General features: G+C 43.7%; 1 protein-coding gene across 3 annotated transcripts in view; it reads right to left on the bottom strand.

Annotated features, from left to right (window-relative positions):
- LOC139364740 (myoferlin-like) overlaps window positions 1-8727 on the bottom strand; it is a 60510-nt gene extending 51783 nt beyond the window's left edge. The window contains exons 1-3 of one of the 3 annotated variants that reach the window (XM_071101763.1): window positions 8526-8727; window positions 6948-7003; window positions 6515-6606 (exon numbers count right to left, since the gene is read on the bottom strand). In XM_071101763.1, the coding sequence (XP_070957864.1) occupies window positions 6515-6606; window positions 6948-7003; window positions 8526-8613 (236 nt within the window). In that variant the 5' untranslated portion in view covers window positions 8614-8727. The remainder of the gene's footprint in view (window positions 1-6514; window positions 6607-6947; window positions 7004-8525) is intronic. The other 2 variants (XM_071101762.1, XM_071101761.1) reach the window with 2 other exon arrangements.
- Window positions 8728-19849: the final 11122 nt, after the last annotated feature.

Below are 19849 nucleotides of genomic sequence, written 5' to 3'. Positions count from 1 at the left end.
AAGCACTAAATAAACTTCAGTTAGTGCTAAATACGGCTGCTAGAATCCTGACTAGAACCAACAAATTTGATCATATTACTCCAGTGCTAGCCTCCCTACACTGGCTTCCTGTCAAAGCAAGGGCTGATTTCAAGGTTTTTACTGCTAACCTACAAAGCATTACATGGGCTTGCTCCTACCTATCTCTCTGATTTGGTCCTGCCGTACATACCTACACGTACGCTACGGTCACAAGACGCAGGCCTCCTAATTGGCCCTAGAATTTCTAAGCAAACAGCTGGAGGCAAGGCTTTCTCCTATAGAGCTCCATTTTTATGGAACGGTCTGCCAACCCATGTCAGAGACGCAAACTCGTTCTCAACCTTTAAGTCTTTACTGAAGACTCATCTCTTCAGTGGGTCATATGATTGAGTGTAGTCTGGCCCAGGAGTGGGAAGGTGAACGGAAAGGCTCTGGAGCAATGAACCGCCCTTGCTGTCTCTGCCTGGCCGGTTCCCCTCTTTCCACTGGGATTCTCTGCCTCTAACCCCATTACAGGGGCTGAGTCACTGGCTTACTGGGGCTCTTCCATACAGTCCCTAGTAGGAGTGCGTCACTTGAGTGGGTTGAGTCACTGACGTGATCTTCCTGTCTGGGTTGGCGCCCCTCCTTGGGTTGTGCCGTGGCTGAGATCTTTGTGGTCTATACTCAGCCTTGTCTCAGGATGGTAAGTTGGTGGTTGAAGATATCCCTCTAGTGGTGTGGGGGCTGTGCTTTGGCAAAGTGGGTGGGGTTATATCCTTCCTGTTTGGCCCTGTCCGGGGGTGTCCTTGGATGGGGCCACAGTGTCTCCTGACCCCTCCTGTCTCAGCCTCCAGTATTTATGCTGCAGTAGTTTATGTGTCGGGGGGCTAGGGTCAGTTTGTTATATCTGGAGTACTTCTCCTGTCCTATTCGGTGTCCTGTGTGAATTTAAGTGTGCTCTCTCTAATTCTCTCTTTCTCTCTTTCTTTCTCTCTCTCGGAGGACCTGAGCCCTAGGACCATGCCTCAGGACTACCTGACATGATGACTCCTTGCTGTCCACAGTCCACCTGGCTGTGCTGCTGCTCCAGTTTCAACTGTTCTGCCTTATTATTATTGGACCATGCTGGTCATTTATGAACATTTGAACATCTTGGCCATGTTCTGTTATAATCTCCACCCGGCACAGCCAGAAGAGGACTGGCCACCCCACATAGCCTGGTTCCTCTCTAGGTTTCTTCCTAGGTTTGGCCTTTCTAGGGAGTTTTTCCTAGCCACCGTGCTTCTACACCTGCATTGCTTGCTGTTTGGGGTTTTAGGCTGGGTTTCTGTACAGAACTTTGAGATATCAGCTGATGTACGAAGGGCTATATAAATACATTTGATTTGATTTGATTTGTATATCATTTTGGACGTTTTAGAATTCTGACGTTAGATATGGAGGATTAAAAATGACTCAACAGGACAAATTATTGTATATGGTGGTCACTAGGAGATGTCCTTATATCCAAAACACCCCCCCCCCCCCTTATTGAGTGTGTGTTTATATTGAATGAGTCAACCTCATCCATATACACACATCTGCCAAGGATTCTCAAACATACTCAAGATCAACCCCCCATCTGCCAGTGACAAGCCTGTGCAAGCTCTGTAACTTTGCTTGTGTTTGAGTCTGGACTCTGCCAGTGCCCCCCCCCCCCCCTTATTGAGTGTGTGTTTATATTGAATGAGTCAACCTCATCCATATACACACATCTGCCAAGGATTCTCAAACATACTCAAGATCAACCCCCCATCTGCCAGTGACAAGCCTGTGCAAGCTCTGTAACTTTGCTTGTGTTTGAGTCTGGACTCTGCCAGTGCCCCCCCCCCCCCCCCCCAGACATTATAGAAGATCAAAGACGTGAGTCACTCTCATTACCATAGCCTGCTCTCTCTCTCTCTCTAGGCATCTAGATTAGAGTTCCTGCTGAGAAGTGCTGAAAAGCATGTTGCTAAATAGAGGCTGCTCATTACGTGACTTACGTGAAAAATGTCACAATGGAAATGGAACAACAATGAAGCATCAATACAGCTTAGATATGTTTCATCAATCTAAAAGCACTAATATGTTAAGTAAAAAGCATTTTGATACCTGTTTCTCTTGATATAGAGAAGACACATGAGAGGCCATTTTGAATCTATTGAGTTTGAAGTGATTTGTGCTCATGGTGAAACAATAGCCTTTTGGAGAGAGAAAACTGTTTCATCATAGAGAGAGACAAATCCTCATCACATAGCACAGCGAGTCTGAACACGGAGGCAGGTACAGGGTGTGGTAGAGAAGCCGTAAGGGGTTGTGCTACTTCAAATCACACCTCACTTTTCACTTGCCAATGTGGTAATCATTGAAGCTCTGCGGTAACACAATTTTTCCTCAACACATGTTGTCATGGCAAGAGGAGTTCCTGAAAACATTATGTGGCCCATTGCAATGGAAAAACTTGAGCTTTTTTATGTAATTGTAGATCAACTAAGTTCTCTTTCAAATACTTGTTTCTGTATCTCACGTATGGGGTAAGCCCTTCGGGACGGGATCACAAGGACACTCCAATCACACAACCTATTATAAGGCGCCACGCCACGCCCTCTAGCTCATTATCTTTTTCTTCCTTACGGAGATCACAAGCTCTCTCTACACTCTCCTCAGCACGACTTGTCTCATTGTTTTCCTACTCAATTGTGAACTCGCCACTGAGGATAGGATACTGCTTCTCGTATAGAGTGTTAAGTACTTTTACCAAAAGGAAAAGTTGGGTTCTTCTCAGTCTCCAGTCAAAACTAGCGCCACATGGCTAACTTTTGCCCCACTCGCCCACTTAGCAGTACCTGCTTTGTGCTGCTAATTCCCACCACAGTGGAAGGGAGAAAAGATCATTTTGAGATTCGTTCCCGTACAAAAAAAGATTGCAGTCAGAGTACAGTATAAATTCAATACACTGCAGTATAACTACAGTTAGAGTGCAGTATAACTGCAGTATGTTGCAAATAATGCGTCCAAAATAACACTGTTTTTTTTACTACAGTCAATTTGCAGTGTAAATGCAGTTACAGTGCAGTATAACTGCAGTTCAACTGCAGTACACTGCAGTTATTCTGCAATTACTGTGTCTGAAATACCACAGTCGACTGCAGTTACTGCACTTTTACTGTAGTTTTAAAACTGCTAGCTAGCTCACCAAAGACTTACACCACACGCTTTTTCTTCAGCTAGCAGTGTGCTAGCAATAGCTAGGCTATTAGGCCACAAGGTGAGTGCAAGCTAGCTAACACCAGGACTAGCTTCACAGCTAAATGTCGAGATAGCTCATTCAACTAGCCCTTTCTACTCGGTTAGCCCACGCTGCAAGGTAAAGCTAACCAACTAGCTCATCAAAAATGAATGCTATCCACTTTGTCTTCAGATAGCAATATGTTAGCAAAAGTTAGGCTAATAGCCCACGGGGTGAACGCTAGTTAGCTAATGTCAGGACTAGCTACACAGCTAGGCATCGGCCAGTACACGCGTAGCCTTGAACCCTCCACTATCCGGAGCTATGGATACTACTACCCCTTCACAGTGTGTACCCAGCTGGCCTCCTGTTCCCCAACTGGCTCACCCATGCCTGTGTGGGTCCATGATGTCAGTGAAGAACACATATCCTATCTGTGTTGCCTGCTTGGGACTGGAGCATGTTCAGGCGGCTCTTGCTAACCCAGAGTCCTGCGAGCATTGCAAGGAGTTGCCGGAGTCCCCCTCGAGTTGCCGCAGCCCCCCTCGAGGCTCCTCTTCCTCCCAGCATTCGGGCGAGGAGGCAACCCAACAACCACGAGCTGGGCCAAGGTTATGGGCGGTCTCCCCCCAGATATCCACTCTCGGTTCGACGAGCTAGCAGCAGGGAAAGGAGGTATAGGGGTTTACGATGAGGAGGACATCAGTATTGTGCGACTCTTCTGCAATGAGGATGAGGAAGGGGATGAAGACCCCAAGGCTCAGGCCTCAAGGCCTTCCAGCACCCTGAGTGGAGGGCCCTCCTCTCCCAGCCTGGAGTACAGGCTAATCCATTTGTGCAAAAACGGCGAAAGAGACTGGTTCAATGGGAAGAGACTCATCCCATACCGTCCCTGGGAGACAGCGTGTCCCCATGATCCCAGCATGCTTGGTGGAGGCTAAACACACCTGGGACAAACCCCTTTCCGGTAAGGTCCCACCGAGGGACTTCACTGCCATGGACATGCAAGGTATGGAGGAGCAGTGGAACAATCTCTCGCAAACCACCTTCACCCTGAACGCTGTGCCTCCCTTACCTATACGTCTCTCCCTGGCAAGATGGAACATTTATTTTCATCCATTCTCCAGCGCCCCATCTTGGACCTACAGATCCTCAACAGCTATCTGAAAAAGTTCACATTCCTTATGCTTACACACAAAGTGCTGTCTTGCTTTGTTTGTCGAGGTGATTGGTTCACTAAAGTCAATTTGCAGGATTCTCACATAAGCATTCTGCCAGCACATAGGAGATTTCTCAAGTTTTCCTATCAGGGTTTCGAGAATCTCACAGTTCCCTTCAGGATATCACTATCCCCTCGGATGTTCAGCAAGTTGTAGAGGTGGCCCTAACTCCCCTGAGATGGAGAGGACACAGGATCTCTGCGTACATAGACCACTACCTGCTCTGCTCCCATTAACAGAAGCAGGCAGTGAGAGACAGAGCTGCCCTTGTAGACTTCAGGATGAATCAGATAAACAGCTGTTTAGTGCCCACATATAGAGTAGAATATCTAGGCGTAGTTCTGAATTCCATCTCTTTCCAGGCCGCACTATCAGACGGGTGAATCATGTTGCTTCGTGCGAATCATGTCTCTCCATGTTCCAATGGGGTCATACAGTCACACTCAAGATGTGTCTCTGTACGTTGGGGTTGATGGCCTCCACCATCTTCTGTTTGGACTGTTGAGGATGAAATATTTTCAGTGCTGGGTGTCTGCCCTACGCCTGTGTTCCCTTAGTCACCTCCAGCGGAGGATAACGGTGTCCTCCCCAAGCATAGCGTCTCTCCGCCACTGACGGGACCCCTCCATCTTCGCCAACGGCACTCCCCTAGAGGTAGTGTCTGTAGTGATAACAGACGCATCTCTCAAAGGGTGTGGCGTAGTCTGTGAGGGGAGAGCATTGAATGGATTGTAGTCCCCACAACTACGTCATGCTCACATAAATGACCTTGAGTTGCTTACAGTGCTGCTTGCACTAAAGCATTTTCTGCCTTTTCTTCAGAATTGTCACATCCTGGTCAGAATGGACAATACGACTGTAGTGGCATACATCAACAACCAAGGTGGCACCTGATCTCTGTATTTGTGCAGACCAGCCCAGAAAATGATTCTGTGGAGCAGCGCACATCACTCTTTACACGTGGCTCATGTCCGGAACAGACTTGTAAGTCCAGAGGTAACCCCCTGTATGGTGACTGGAGACTCCATCCCGAAGTGGTGGCTCAAGTGTGGTGGAAAAATACGGACAAACGTCCATAGGTCTCTACGCATGCGCAAAGACGCACACTGCCTGCTGTTTTTTGAACTAGCAAGAGGTGACGCTGCAATGTGGCATGTTGGGCTACCCCTCATACGTTTATGAGGATTTACGAACTAGACGTCACTGCGCCCTCGCTGACATATACAGTGCTGTGTTGGGGCCTCTGAGGGATGATTATGTCAAGACAATCTAGCTTCGGGGGGTACATAAGCGCAATGGGAGTTGACTATATGTGAAACACCCATATTTGAGATAACGAAAAAAGTATTTGAAAAAGCACTAGGGTAAGCACTTCTGCAGTCAGAGATCCATAATGTTCCTTAAGGTCAAATCTTAAGGTTACTTGCGTAACCCCTGTTCTCTGATAATATGATTGGGTTATCTCAATATGCATAGGGAGGAAAACACATGTCTGATAATGAGCTAGAGTACGGGACTTGGAGCGTTATAATAAGTGGGGTTGCCCACTATTCGCCACGCCTCCTGTCTGTTTACGGCAGATGTTGTATGATTGGAGCTTCCTTATGATCTCGCACCAAAGGGCATGCCCCATATGTAAGATAGCTCATATTATCAGAGAACCCGGAGTTATGCAAGTAACCTGAAGATTTGACCTGAATGAACATTATGGATCTCCCTCCGCAGAAGTGCTTACTCTAGTTTTTTACAGCTCGGTTTAAACTCAGCACTGGCCTCAGGGTTTGAACTTTCCTTTTAACTCACTCTCTGTATTACCTGTAATTACCAGACACTGTATTGTAATGACCAGGTTCACATTCTAATGGAGGGGCACTTTGACTGAGAAATGACAAGAGGTCAAACTCAGTAAAACACTATGTCCCACCTCCTCCCTAGCAACACTAGCAGCGTCCGATTAGCAGGAGGTGTGTGCGTGTGTGTGGTTTGTGTTCTCTCACAAAACATTTGAGACATATACAGTAGCTACATGCCAGGTACGTACTTGTCTTTGCCAATAGTCTCATAGTCTTTCACAATCACGTCCAAAAAGGAGGAGGCATCCAATGGGGAGCCCTTTAGGTCGAACTCAAGCACCTGCAACCACAAATTGAGTTAGTTCATAAACACGCAACTTTGCCCATGTTAATTTCAATTATAAAATGTTGAAGCATGGGGGGGGGCGGGGGGGGGGGGGGGGGTGCAAATGTTTAAAATCAAAGGGGAAGTGTTAACAGTTATCATTCCTCTATCTAATAATAACTACTCCATGTTGAGTCATCAACAAACACCAAGCACAACGGACAAAATGTTAGCCTCTTTCCCTAATTCATTCTCATACCCTCGTCCACATAATACATTCCTCTCGAGGCCCTTTTCAACATTCCCAGAGACTGCCAGAGAGAGGAAGGATTGTAAATGTAAATGTTTATACTTACTTCATTCCACACGGGATTGAGTTCACTATCAATGGCCTTAGTTTTCTTCTTTTCACCTGTATAGCGTTTACACAAAGTGGCAAGATTAAAACATGGAATATATGTGTTTCTATGTACCCTTTATATAACTAGGCAAGTCAGTTAAGAACAAATTCTTATTTACAATGACAGCCGACACCGGACGACGCCGGGCCAATTGTGCACCGCTCTACGGGACTCCCAATCATAGCCTGGAATCAAACCATGGTGTCTGTAGTGACACCTCAAGCATTGACATGCAGTGCCTTAGACGGCTGCGCCACTCGGGAGTGTATGTATGGGTAGAATATATTTCTCTGGGTCCAATGCAGACGTTTTTATCTCAATATCAAATCCTTTCTGGGTAACAATTACGTTACTGTGATTGTTTTTAATGTAATGGCCAAAATAAATACAAATAGCTTCTTGGCAAAAATGCAAAGTTCTCAAGCAATCATTTTGCTAGGACTTTTTAGGAGTGGTTTAAGTGGGGAGGGGGAAACTAGCTGTTATTGGCAGAGAGGTTTGTTTCTTATTGGTCTCTTAACTAATTTACTGCCTGGTGATGTCACCAGGTAGGCCAAAATTCCATCCCACCAAAACAGGCTGAAATTTCAGGCAGTCTTTTCAAACAGCTCTTACACTAAAAGGACATTATCATCATTTTCACAATTTCAATTTTCAATCTCATAATGGAAATATATATAAAACACAGGTATATCACGTTTTTAACTGCACTGGGCCTTTAACATATACAGGCAGTTTTAAAATGGGTAATACCTACAACATCCCTGGGGCTGGTAACATAGTGAGCCAACTTAGAGTGGCAACATATTCAACCATAAAAGTCGAATGTGCATCTTGGACGGACTCTTATCCTAAAATATCCATGCAAAAATGAAGCACATTGACCCAGCTGCAGAGCTGTTGATGACAGGGGAGAATGGGTGATTCCAACCCCTTATAAGGGAATATGTTTTCCCTCTGTGTAACACAATAGAGGCAACATTATTTAATGTGACTCATTGCCTTAAAGCAGGCAAAATTAGGTTCCGGTATCTCAGAACCAATGCACAGTACCATTGTTGTACCTTCAATGCAATTCATAGTAGTTTTGTGCCCTTACATGCTCACAGTTAAATGACGCAGTATCTCCACTTTGAATACAAAGATCATCATGTTTGTGTTTATTGAACATGTTAAATGTTTGGGGACCACAAAATCCATCAGAATATCATCTTATTGTGGAATCTTGCAGTTGTTGGTTCAAAGAAAAAATGATAGACAGAAAATGGGTCAGTTAACCCAACATTGACAGCAAAGGGCAGAAAGGATAAAGTGACTTTAAAATAAAGAGAACTATAAAGTAGCCTAACTAAAAACTAGGCTACAACCTGAAAGCAACTCTGCATGTCTTCATCTTTGATTTATATTAGCCTACATTTGGAGAACGTCTTTGATCCAGATGTTTTGAACTTCTCAAGAATAGCCAACAATCAAGGCATTGAAACCAAAGAGAAAATGTAGGCTAAATGCCACAGCAACAAAACAATATCTCACCTTTGAACACTACCGCTGCTATGGGATCTGGGTGTCCGAGTTTCTTTTTGGGGATGCCTTTGGCTGATTCCACTACGACGCGCAACATGATTACAGAGTTTAGTCTGTATTATAACACCCTTATGAATCACAGCATGTTCCTCTACCAAGGCGTCTCTTCACCAGCGGTCATTGTAACAGAGGAAATGCTCCCTTAGAGGAGGAGTGAAGTCCCGAATTATTTGGCTATCCACTGTATGAGTCAGAATGGAAAAAAATATTATGGATGTATGTTAAAAAGTCTGCCAGCACGTCGTGTAGGCTATAGTCAGAATCTGTTAGGTTACTAGCCATCCTACTTGTTACATCTACTTCTACTACTTGTGATATTGTTATGAATAAACAAACTTGACGCTGTTAAAATATTGTTTGACTCTTGGCTACTCAAAAAGGCTACAATTCGTCATAGCCTACGTTGAGTGATTTACAGTCTATCGTGGTTCAAATGTAGCCTACACCGCAGCGCCACTCAGAGGTGATGGGGTTGAACAACGTTGAGTGTGGTACCCTAAGGTGACCGCGGCGATTTTCCTTTAAAAAAAAGATGTCCCATGACCAACCTTATCACAGCAAGAATATTACTGCTATTCCTATACTTTTATTATTTCATATCTAAGTAATTTTGCTGGTTTAATTCGGCTATTTGAAATCTGATATGCCAACTTGTGTATTTGAAAAAAAACTACACTTTTTTTTTTTAAATGAGGGCTTTGCACTTTTGTAAGCATTTATGGAGAGTGAGCTCCAAAAGAATTGGGACAGTGACACGTTTTACAGATAGTCGGATAGTCCTGAATGAATCGTGAATAATGGTGAGTGAGAAAGTTACAGACGTACACATATCATAACGGTGAGAGGTTAGCATGTCCTGAGTGTATGATATATATATATATTTATATATATATATAAAAAAAAATATGTTTTACTTAAGCTTTATTTGGCTCCAAAATGACACAATCAATTATTCACCATACATTTCTATTGGGAATAAAATAATCTGTAACTACCAAAACAAACAGCAAATACATCCAACAAGTTCGTAGCGTCACAAGCTTGATTTAATCAATGTGGGACTATGTACAAAAAGTGCTGTCCTTTCTAAACCGTTCACCCGGCATTGATGAAAATACCCTCAAATTAAAGCTGACAGTCTGGACTTTAACTTCATAGTCATTGCGTACTGGAGTACAGAGACGAAACAACAAGACGGAAGTGTCACAGTCCCAATACTTTTGGAGCTCACTGTAGTCTATAAATCATAAAATTAGAATAGGCAATATTGAAATGCCCCGGCCTCAAATATCCTGATTTGTCATTTTAGTATTGTGCACAAGCTACTAGGCAGAAACGGTAGGCATAATTGCAAAATATCTTTCCTATGTAGAGTAAGACGATGGCAAGGTTTTGTAAATCAGCCTCAACCACCTGATTGATTTTCATTCGATTTTTCTTAAATGTGGGATAATTTGTAGAATGTCAAATGTCACATGAACATATTCAAACCCCCAGTATTTAGGAAACATGGACCAGGGTTGGCCAAACCCCTTGGAGAGCTACCTCTAGGCAGGACTTTTTACACTCCTTATGTTGGTTCCTTATGGATAAGGAGAAACTGCAATCCATCCTAGGGTTAGACCATTACTAAGACAAGGCCGAGGATAAAGTCTACTTCTGGAGAAACCCTGATAAGGGAGGTTCTGCTCCTCCTCACCATGGCAGACGCAGGAGGGATGCCGCTTACTTCTATCCACCCCCGTCTGATCAACGCTCTACAACCAGCGCCTCATCGGCTTCCAGTGGTCGTTTTTTATTCAACGAGAGACTAGACGGATGGAAGGGCGGTGGTGGCCGCAGGCACGCGCATCGACGAGATGCCGCACCCGACGGGGTAAGAAGAAACGACTATCAGAGGCAGAGGAGCCCGTTCACACGGTCCCAGAACCCACGGGGCTGAGTGTCTTTAATTTATCAAGTAAGATAGAGCCCTGCCCATGTCTCTTTGCTTAATAAAGGGTCATCTTTGTGCCTAAAATCCAGTGCAACGATTTTGATGTTAATGTAGACATGTTTAAGTTTTTTAAACATCCGTTTAAGGGAATACTTTAGCTCCCCTAATTCTGACACTTCTATTGAACCAGTAGGTTGCTCTCCTGCACATACTGCGACTCCTTTTAGAAGCAAAGCTTATTTTATACCTCTAGCCAATCGCAATCACTCTATCGAGACATATTGCAGACTTGTGGAAAAAGATGTTGGACATCTCTTTAAGAATAAACAGGGGTCCAAATCTTTCCATAATTTACCTAAGGATGAAAAACAAGCTTTGCCTGATTTACAATCCGATACGTCAGTCCTTACCCGCCCTGTTGTAAAGGACACCAGCAGTATGATCTCTATCATTGAATCTCTTGATCCTCTGCCTGAGAATACCTTGTTAGCTACTTTTGATGTTGAGTCGTTATACACACATATTCCACACGAGAGCAGTATTGAAGCTATGGAACATTTTCTTCTGCAACGTGACCCTAATGAACTACCTTCCAGTGCATGCATTATAACATTGGCTGAAATAGTACTCACACAACTATTTCATGTTTCTAAATGATTTCTTTATTCAGACGAAGGGTACTGCTATGGGATCCCCCATGGCTCCTAACTATGGTCATTTGTATGTGGGTTACATGGAGAAACAGTCTATTTTCAATCCTCTCCAAAATGCTTTCTTGCCTAACATCATTATTTGGAAACGGTATATTGATGATATTTTTGTTCTGTGGAGGGGTGATGTGAAACAGCTCCAGGCATTACATGATTTTCTTAACTCCTGTTCTGAGCATCTGAGATGTACTATGTCATCTGATACACGTCAAATCAGTTTCCTTGATCTTCTGATCTTGTGTGAAGATAATGTTCTATACACTGATCTTTACAGGAAGCCTACTGATCAGTTTGTTGAGGGCTGATAGTTGTCACCCACTTCCCTTGAAAAATAGTTTTCCATACAGCCAATTCTGTCGAATCAAAAGAATTTGCAAAAAACAATCAGATTTCAACAGATATATGGCTGAGACGCAAAGAAAGTTCAAGGAGAGGGGCTACAAAAATGATCAGATTAATATTGCCATTGAGAAAATTCAAAACAAAACGAGACATGACCTTTTTCAAGCTCAGTCTCGCAAAAAGAAGCATTCTTGTGTTCTAACTACCCGCTATTCAAAGCGTTCTGAACAAATTAAGGGAATCGCTCACAAACATTGGCACATTCTAAAATCCGATGATAGTCTCGGCAATGTGTTTTCGGACCTTCCCTTGGTCGTATTCTCGTGGGGCAGAAATCTCAGAGACCAATTGGTACACTCTGATTTACCACCCCAAGATATTCCTGAACAACTATTTGCGCCCCTACTGGATGGAAATTAAAGGTCAAAAATGTTATTTTCGTGCTCCGCTAAGGCAGTTATTTATCATATAAATTGTCCTTGTGGTAAAAATTATGTGGGTAAAATAAAGCGCGAATTAAAAGTACGTATCTCAGAGCATCGTAGCACCACTAGGTGTAAAAACTTTACTTACCCAGTTGCGGCCCACTTCTTGGAGGCAGGCCACTCGATTTCATCTCTGCGTTATATTGGCATCGAACATGTCACCCTCCCTAGGAGAGGGGGTGACCTTGATAATTTATTGTTAAAACGAGAGGCTGCCTGGATCTTTAACTTAAAGACCTTTGCTCCCTTCGGTCTCAACGTAGACTTTGATCTGAAGCCATTCTTGTGATTATTGTGACTTGGCCATTGTAATTGTTTGCAAGCTTATTATTATGATCGTATGCTATCCATTTGTTGTTTGCATGCTGTTCTTTGTATGCCATTTTAATATTTGAGAATTAACCAATGATATTAGGCCACTCTTGTCCATGTTTACAAATACCTGTGTCTTTTGACACTGTATAAACGAGTCATCCCGCAGTGTTTGTGATACATTGATACATTGATGAAGACAGCTTGGCTGTCGAAACGGTGGTAATTACATTTTTGCATTTGAGCTCCTAGAGTGTGCGGCTCTCTTTTATTTTCAAGTTTTCTACTCCGCTAGCCAGCACCTTGCCTAAATAGGTGTGCGTTTCATTTTCTTCTAGATTAGACCATTATTAGTAACATTTTCTAACCAAAAATCTATGCAAAAACATACTCTAAATTCCATACTCTAAATTCCATACTCAAAATTCCATACTCTAAATTCCATGCCAAGATAATCTCACAGTAACTTCAAACCAAGTCATCAAGTTTTTAGTTTCTATTCAACTTTAAGAGAATCCTGAATACACCTGACCTGTAAATTAAACAGAGGTCAAGTGACCTGACCTGAGCTTTAAAACTGATTTTTTTCCAAAGGTGGGACCACCAGAAACCCTGGCTGGAGCCAATGGCATTCATGATAGGAAGTCTCACTTCACACACACACACACACCCCACACACACAAGCACACACAAAAAACACCCTCCCACTACACCACACAAGCTAACTGAAGCACGCCTATAGCCTACTCCTTTGATTTACGCAAAATTTGGTCATGCAGAAATGAGAGAGCAAATGTTTATCTGTTTTGGGAAAATCTGGGAATACTTGGCCAAGGAAACATTTCTGGTTGGTCTCAGGGAATGTAAGGCAGTTAGGAAGGGAGACGTTGACAACCGGATTGAGTGATGTAGCAGCAAATATGTTAGATGAGCAACTAATGAGCATGGAGAGCCTCACAAGTTTGACAAAATCACATGATATATTTTCAGCTTAATAACCTTATATATATTTTAAATACGGCTATTTATTTACTTTTGTAGCTTTTTGCCAGACGCATGCTTTTTTAACTGTCCCCTCCAAGTTTAGCTGGAATTTAGACCCGAAAGGATTTTATAAAAGTGATTGGTTTGAAGATATGACATTGGCCGTATCACCTTGCGCTGCGCAGAATATCAGATCTCAACAAAGATTGGAGAAGTGTTTAACATCATCAGTACCACATTTATATTATGCATATCTTGTCTAAAGAGCAATGGGACTGCAAACAGAGATCAGTATATAATGACGAGATGCCCATGTATGCGTCCTAACAATGGGAGTCGTTGTCTCAAATGCGGGAAGGCAGGCGAAAAACCTAGGTTCAACATAGGCACAAAGAAACGCGTTGGGCTTATTTTTGGACATATCTTGCTTCGCCTCTTCCGCTCTGCTGCAAAAGAGACAGATTTGAATGCCTAACTGGAATACTTATTAAATCAACTTTTTTTGTAAATAAGTGGTGTTAGAATTTTTTTGATTTAATGCAGGACACGATTGTTTGGTTGCGGGATGCGGGACAAAGGGCCAAAATGCAGGACTGTCCTGCACAATCCGGAACATATTCTCACCCTACTGTGGATTCGACTTTTACTCGACCATTCTTCCTGACAGCTAAAGGCCCCGAAGCTTCTACTTTACGCAGTCCCTCCTCTACTCCTAGAGAACAGGCTACTCTGGGGAATGGCTATTTACAGATGGGCTGTGTACAGCTGCAGCAATCGGTTAGCTGCTCAGACAGAAATTTAGTGAGGGAGATATAAGTATCCAACTTCAGCAATTTTTGCAATTTGTTCCAGTCATTGGCAGCAGAGAACTGGAAGGAAAGGCGGCCAAAGGAGGTGTTGGCTTTGGGGATGACCAGTGAGATATACCTGCTGGAGTGCATGCTATGGGTGGGTGTTGTTATCGTGACCAGTGAGCTGAGATAAGGCAGAGCTTTACCTAGCAAAGACTTATAGATGACCTGGAGCCAGTGGGTCTGGCAACGAATATTTAGCAAGGGCCAGCCAACGAGAGCATACAGGTCGCAGTGGGGTGTGGGGCTTTGGTGACTAAACGGATGGCACTGTGATAGACTGCATCCAGTTTGCTGAGTAGAGTGTTGCAGGCTATTTTGTAAATGACATCACCGAAGTCGAGGATCGGTAGGATAGTCAGTTTTACGAGGGTATTTTTGGTGGCGTGAGTGAAGGAGGCTTTGTTGCGAAATAGGAAGACGATTCTAGATTTAATTTTGGATTGTAGATGTTTAATATGAGTCTGGAAGGAGAGTTTACAATCTAGCCAGGGACCTAGGTATTGGTAGTTGTCCACATATTCTAAGTCAGAACCGTCCAGAGTAATGATGCTAGTAGGGCGGGTGGGCGGGTGCAGGCAGCGATCGGTTAAAAGCATGCATTTAGTTTTACTAGCGTTTAAGAGCAGTTGGAGGCCACGGAAGGAGAGTTGTATGGCATTGAAGCTCGTTTGCAGGTTAGTTAACACAGTGTCCAAAGAAGGGCCAGATGTATACAGAATGGTGTCGTCTGCATAGAGGTGGATCAGGGAATCACCCGCAGCAAGAGCAACATTGTTGATATATACAGAGAAAAGAGTCGGCCCGAGAATTGAACCCTGTGGTACCCCCATGGAGACTGCCAGAGGTCCTGACAACCGGCCCTCCGATTTGACACACTGAACTCTATCTGAAAAGTAGTTGGTGAACCAGGCGAGGCAGTCATTTGAGAAACGAAGGCTGTTGAGTCTGCCGATAAGAATGCAGTGATTGACAGAGTCGAAAGCCTTGGCGAGGTTGATAAAGACAGCTGCACAGTACTGTCTTTTATCGATGGCGGTTATGATATCATTTAATACCTTGAGTGTGGCTGAGGTCCACCTGTGACCAGCTCGGAAAACGGATTGCACAGCGGAGAAGGTATGGTGGGATTCGGTGGGATGACATGGATGAATGCAGAAGCAGATTTAAAGAGCAGGACAAGACACCCTCTTTTTGACTGATGATTGTTATAAGGGCATGTCCGTGATAGGCTTATCTGGCTTACAGTGGTGTAAAGTACTTAGGCAAAAAGTACTACATAAGTAGTTTTTTTGTGGTATCTGTACTGTTTATATTTTTGAGAACTTTTACTTTTACTCCACTACATTCCTAAAGACAATATGCACTTTTTACTCCATACATTTTCCCCTGACACCCAAAACTACTCATTAAGTTTTGAATGCTTAGCAGGACAGAGTTATGGTTCAATTCACGCATATCAATATAACGCTTTGTCATACCTTCTGCCTCAGAGTTATGGTCCAATTCACGCATATTAATAGAACGCTTTGTCATACCTTCTGCCTCAGAGTTATGATCCAATTCACGCATATCAATATAACGCTTTGTCATACCTTCTGCCTCAGAGTTATGGTCCAATTCACGTATATCAATAGAACGCTTTGTCATACCTTCTGCCTCATACCTCCAGCCACTTTAATAATGTATCACTAGCCACTTTAAACAATGCCACTTCATATAATGTTTACATACTTTACATTACTCATCTCATATGTATATACTGTACTCTACACCATCTACTGCATCTTGCCTATGCTGTTCTATACCATCACTCATTCATATATTTTTTTATGTACATATTCTTATTAATTCCTTTACACTTGTGTGTATAAGGTAGTTGTTGTGAAATTGTTAGTTAGATTACTCGTTGGATATTACTGCATTGTCGGAACTAGAAGCACAAGCATTTCGCTACACTCGCATTAACATCTGCTAACCATGTGTATGTGACAAATCAAATTTGATTTGATTTGATCTGGCGGACTCATTAAACACAAATACGGCGATTGTACATTTTGTCTGAGTGTTGGAATGTGCCATGTCTGTCTGGGGAAAAAAATATAGAAAATCGTGCCATCTGCTTTGCTTAATATGAGGATTGTGAAGTATAGCATTTACTTTTACTTAGTACTTTTACTCAAGTAGTATTTTACTGGGGGACTTTCACTTGAGTAATTTTTTATTAAGGTATCTTTAATTTTACTCAAGTATCACAATTGAGTACTTTTTTCACCACTGCTGGATTATATAATTATGATGTCATAATGCTTATTGACAGTATCATAAAGTGTATTTTCTTAGTCCAAGTAAAGTGACACAGGATGTTCTATCAATTGTAGTGTGCATGTGTGTGTGTGTGTGTGTGTGTGTGTGTGTGTGCATGCCATGCATGTTTGAGTGAGAGAAAGAGAGAGAGACAGACAGAGACAGAGAGAGAGTATAGTGCTTGGTTAGTATGCCACTAGAGGGCAGAGTTGTCTTATATGACTGTGCTATATCCAGGGGTTCATCAAGTTGCATGATAAAGACAAATAGAACTGAAGATGGAGATGAAGCCCATATCCACCCTGCTCAACACTTCTCACTTATCTGTGGCTGCATACAGTACATACTCTTCTGATCTACCTCGGACATAGCCATAACCATATTTACTATATCCCCTGTGTGTGTGTGTGTGTGCGTGTGTGTGTGTACGCGTGTGTGTGTGTGTGTGTGTGTGTGTGTGTGTGTGTGTGTGTGTGTGTGTGTGTGCATGCCATGCATGTTTGAGTGAGAGAAAGAGAGAGAGAGAGAGAGAGACAGAGACAGAGACAGAGACAGAGACAGAGACAGAGAGAGAGAGAGACTATAGTGCTTGGTTAGTATGCCACTAGAGGGCAGAGTTGTCTTATATGACTGTGCTATATCCAGGGGTTCATCAAGTTGCACGATAAAGACAAATAGAACTGAAGATGGAGATGAAACCCTACTCAACACTTCTCACTTATCTGTGGCTGCATACAGTACATACTCTTCTGATCTACCTTGGACATAGCCATAACCATGTTTACTATATCCCCTGTGTGTGTGTGTGCGTGTGTGTGCGTGTGTGTGTGCACGTATTGGTGTGTGTGCAGTTGTTGTAGCAGGTCAAATCAATAACTAGAGCAGGGGTGCTGCTAGGCAAGGGGGAGGAGGGATGAAAACACATTAAGCTTTCGCTCAGCTTCAGATCGGGCACAACAACTTCGTCACCACGTGCCCTCTTCATTTTATGTATGCTTGCTGTCTAAATTTAACTTGTCTCCAAATCAGCCAATCATTTGCTTGAATGCACGCTTGTGTATCTCAGCATACGTGCAAAAATCATACTTCGCCCCTCCTATTACCCAGAACGCAATCTTTCTTTTTCACCTCTCGGTTTTCTGTGAATAATTTAAATTTACAAATGCAATTATGAGTCAGATCCGTTATTCATCTACCTAGCGCCACAGCGTGCATTGCCATACAATTATGCATGAGCCCTATCCAGTCTTAATTACTTTGACATGGCAGCAGCCGTCTCTCACTCCTTGGACTGACTGGTCAGTGTTGGGGAGGCGTGAGCTCTATGTAGTTCAATTTGTAATTTAAGTTTTCAAAGTAACTTCAGTTAAGTCAAATATATTTGTCTTAAGGTTGCTTTAGTGTAGCTTAACGTCTTGCAGTGTGAAGTAATTGGTAGCTTGGTAAACTGTATTTTCGGAGTAGTTTCCTAACACTGGCTGTGGAGCATGTGTTTCCCCTTTCTTCAATTTTGCAGTAGAATGTCAGGGTGTATTACTCTGGTCATCTTTAAAAGTCAAGTTATACTGCTCAAGCATGCTTAAGGGTCTAAGCAAACCTCATCCAAGGAGAAAAAAATGCTGTGGATAAAATCAAAGGAAAAAGTCACACCATTTCTGCTTTCTATGACGTCAGTCACATCCAACTCTGATCCCGACTCAACAGACAGCTGCGCACACAGTCCCCTGTCAAACTCTTCTCACAGTCTATATCTCCCTGTGTGTGTGTGTGTGTGTGTGAGTGTGTGTGTGAGTGTGTGTGTGTGTGTGTGTGTGTGTGTGTGTGTGTGTGTGTGTGTCTGTGTACACCACACGTGTGCCGGACGGGTCCTGCTCTGCCTCACCCCAGGGGATGGGTGACCTGGGGTGCTTTTGGTTCCGTTCGTCTGGCCGCCGCTTCTGTATATTAATGAACTTGTCAGTCATCCTTGCGTTATCACTCACCCATCTTCCTGTCTTCGCCCCTTCAGTCCCCTTCCTTGATAGTCGCATCCTCAGGTCGTTCTCACAGGGATCTTTATTTGATTTCTAAATCTCATCCAAACATTGTATACCCAACCCATACCCAGCCCCGTTCTAGTATTTTCTGAACATTCTGCTATATGTGGTTCACAAGTGTACACAGAGAGTATCTGCTGTATGTTCTCATGCTCAAGCAATTTAACATGCTATTTCACCTAAAGGAGCTGAGGTACACTCTGAAAGGATACGACGTGTTTTGTGTGAAAAGGACAGATCTTTGTATCATGTACCACAACAAGTTTGACATTTTCACGAAAGACCCCCTACAAACAATTATTCAAACAATGCTCTGAGCTGATTTCCCAGGCTGCCTGGATTATCACAGCTGGAAAAACAGTTTGTGGTTTGGGCTCATGCTTTTCCCAGACTACGCCAAGCCGCCATCTCCCGCTGCACAGCTCCGTCCACAAATACAGCCCAGCCTTACCACAGCCACAGACTGGCCATGGAGCCCTAACAACCACCCAGCCCAGCCTTACCACAGCCACAGACTGGCCATGGAGCCCTAACAACCACCCAGCCCAGCCTTACCACAGACACAGGCTGGCCATGGAGGCCTAACAACCACCCAGCCCTACCACAGCCACAGGCTGGCCATGGAGCCCTAACAACCACCCAGCCCAGCCTTACCACAGCCACAGGCTGGCCATGGAGCCCTAACAACCACCCAGCCCAGCCTTACCACAGCCACAGGCTGGCCATGGAGCCCTAACAACCACCCAGCCCAGCCTTACCACAGCCACAGGCTGGCCATGGAGGCCTAACAACCAACCAGCCCAGCCTTACCACAGCCACAGGCTGGCCATGGAGCCCTAACAACCACCCAGCCCAGCCTTACCACAGCCACAGGCTGGCCATGGAGGCCTAACAACCACCCAGCCCAGCCTTACCACAGCTACAGGCTGGCCATGGAGCCCTAACAACAGGGAGGTTGACCCACAGGGAGGTTGTCTCAGCAACACCCACAGAAACAATAATTAAACCACAGGATCCGACTACAGTACATGCTAGATGCAGGCGTGCCCTGTATCATCCTTGAAACCATTTCTCAATGGGAACCTATTTGCTCTCTGGAATGACACCAAAGTAGTTTTTTGTTTATGGCTTTGAGAATATTAATCCCAAAATGTTGTTTAGAATAGAGGGTGCAATTCACAGTAATGTGAGATAGTAATAAAAAGACAGATCACTTTTAGCCATGTCAGATTCAACCTGATGCATTAACTGTTTATTGCACTTGCTCTGGCTGACAAGGATATACACAGAGGCTGTAAACTGGATTTATG

The sequence above is a fragment of the Oncorhynchus clarkii genome, chromosome 13 (genome assembly GCF_045791955.1).
Source record: "Oncorhynchus clarkii lewisi isolate Uvic-CL-2024 chromosome 13, UVic_Ocla_1.0, whole genome shotgun sequence".
Taxonomy (NCBI): Eukaryota; Metazoa; Chordata; class Actinopteri; order Salmoniformes; family Salmonidae; genus Oncorhynchus; species Oncorhynchus clarkii.
The sequence above is the reverse complement of the archived record's forward strand: the minus strand, read 5'-3'. Positions and strand labels throughout refer to the sequence as shown.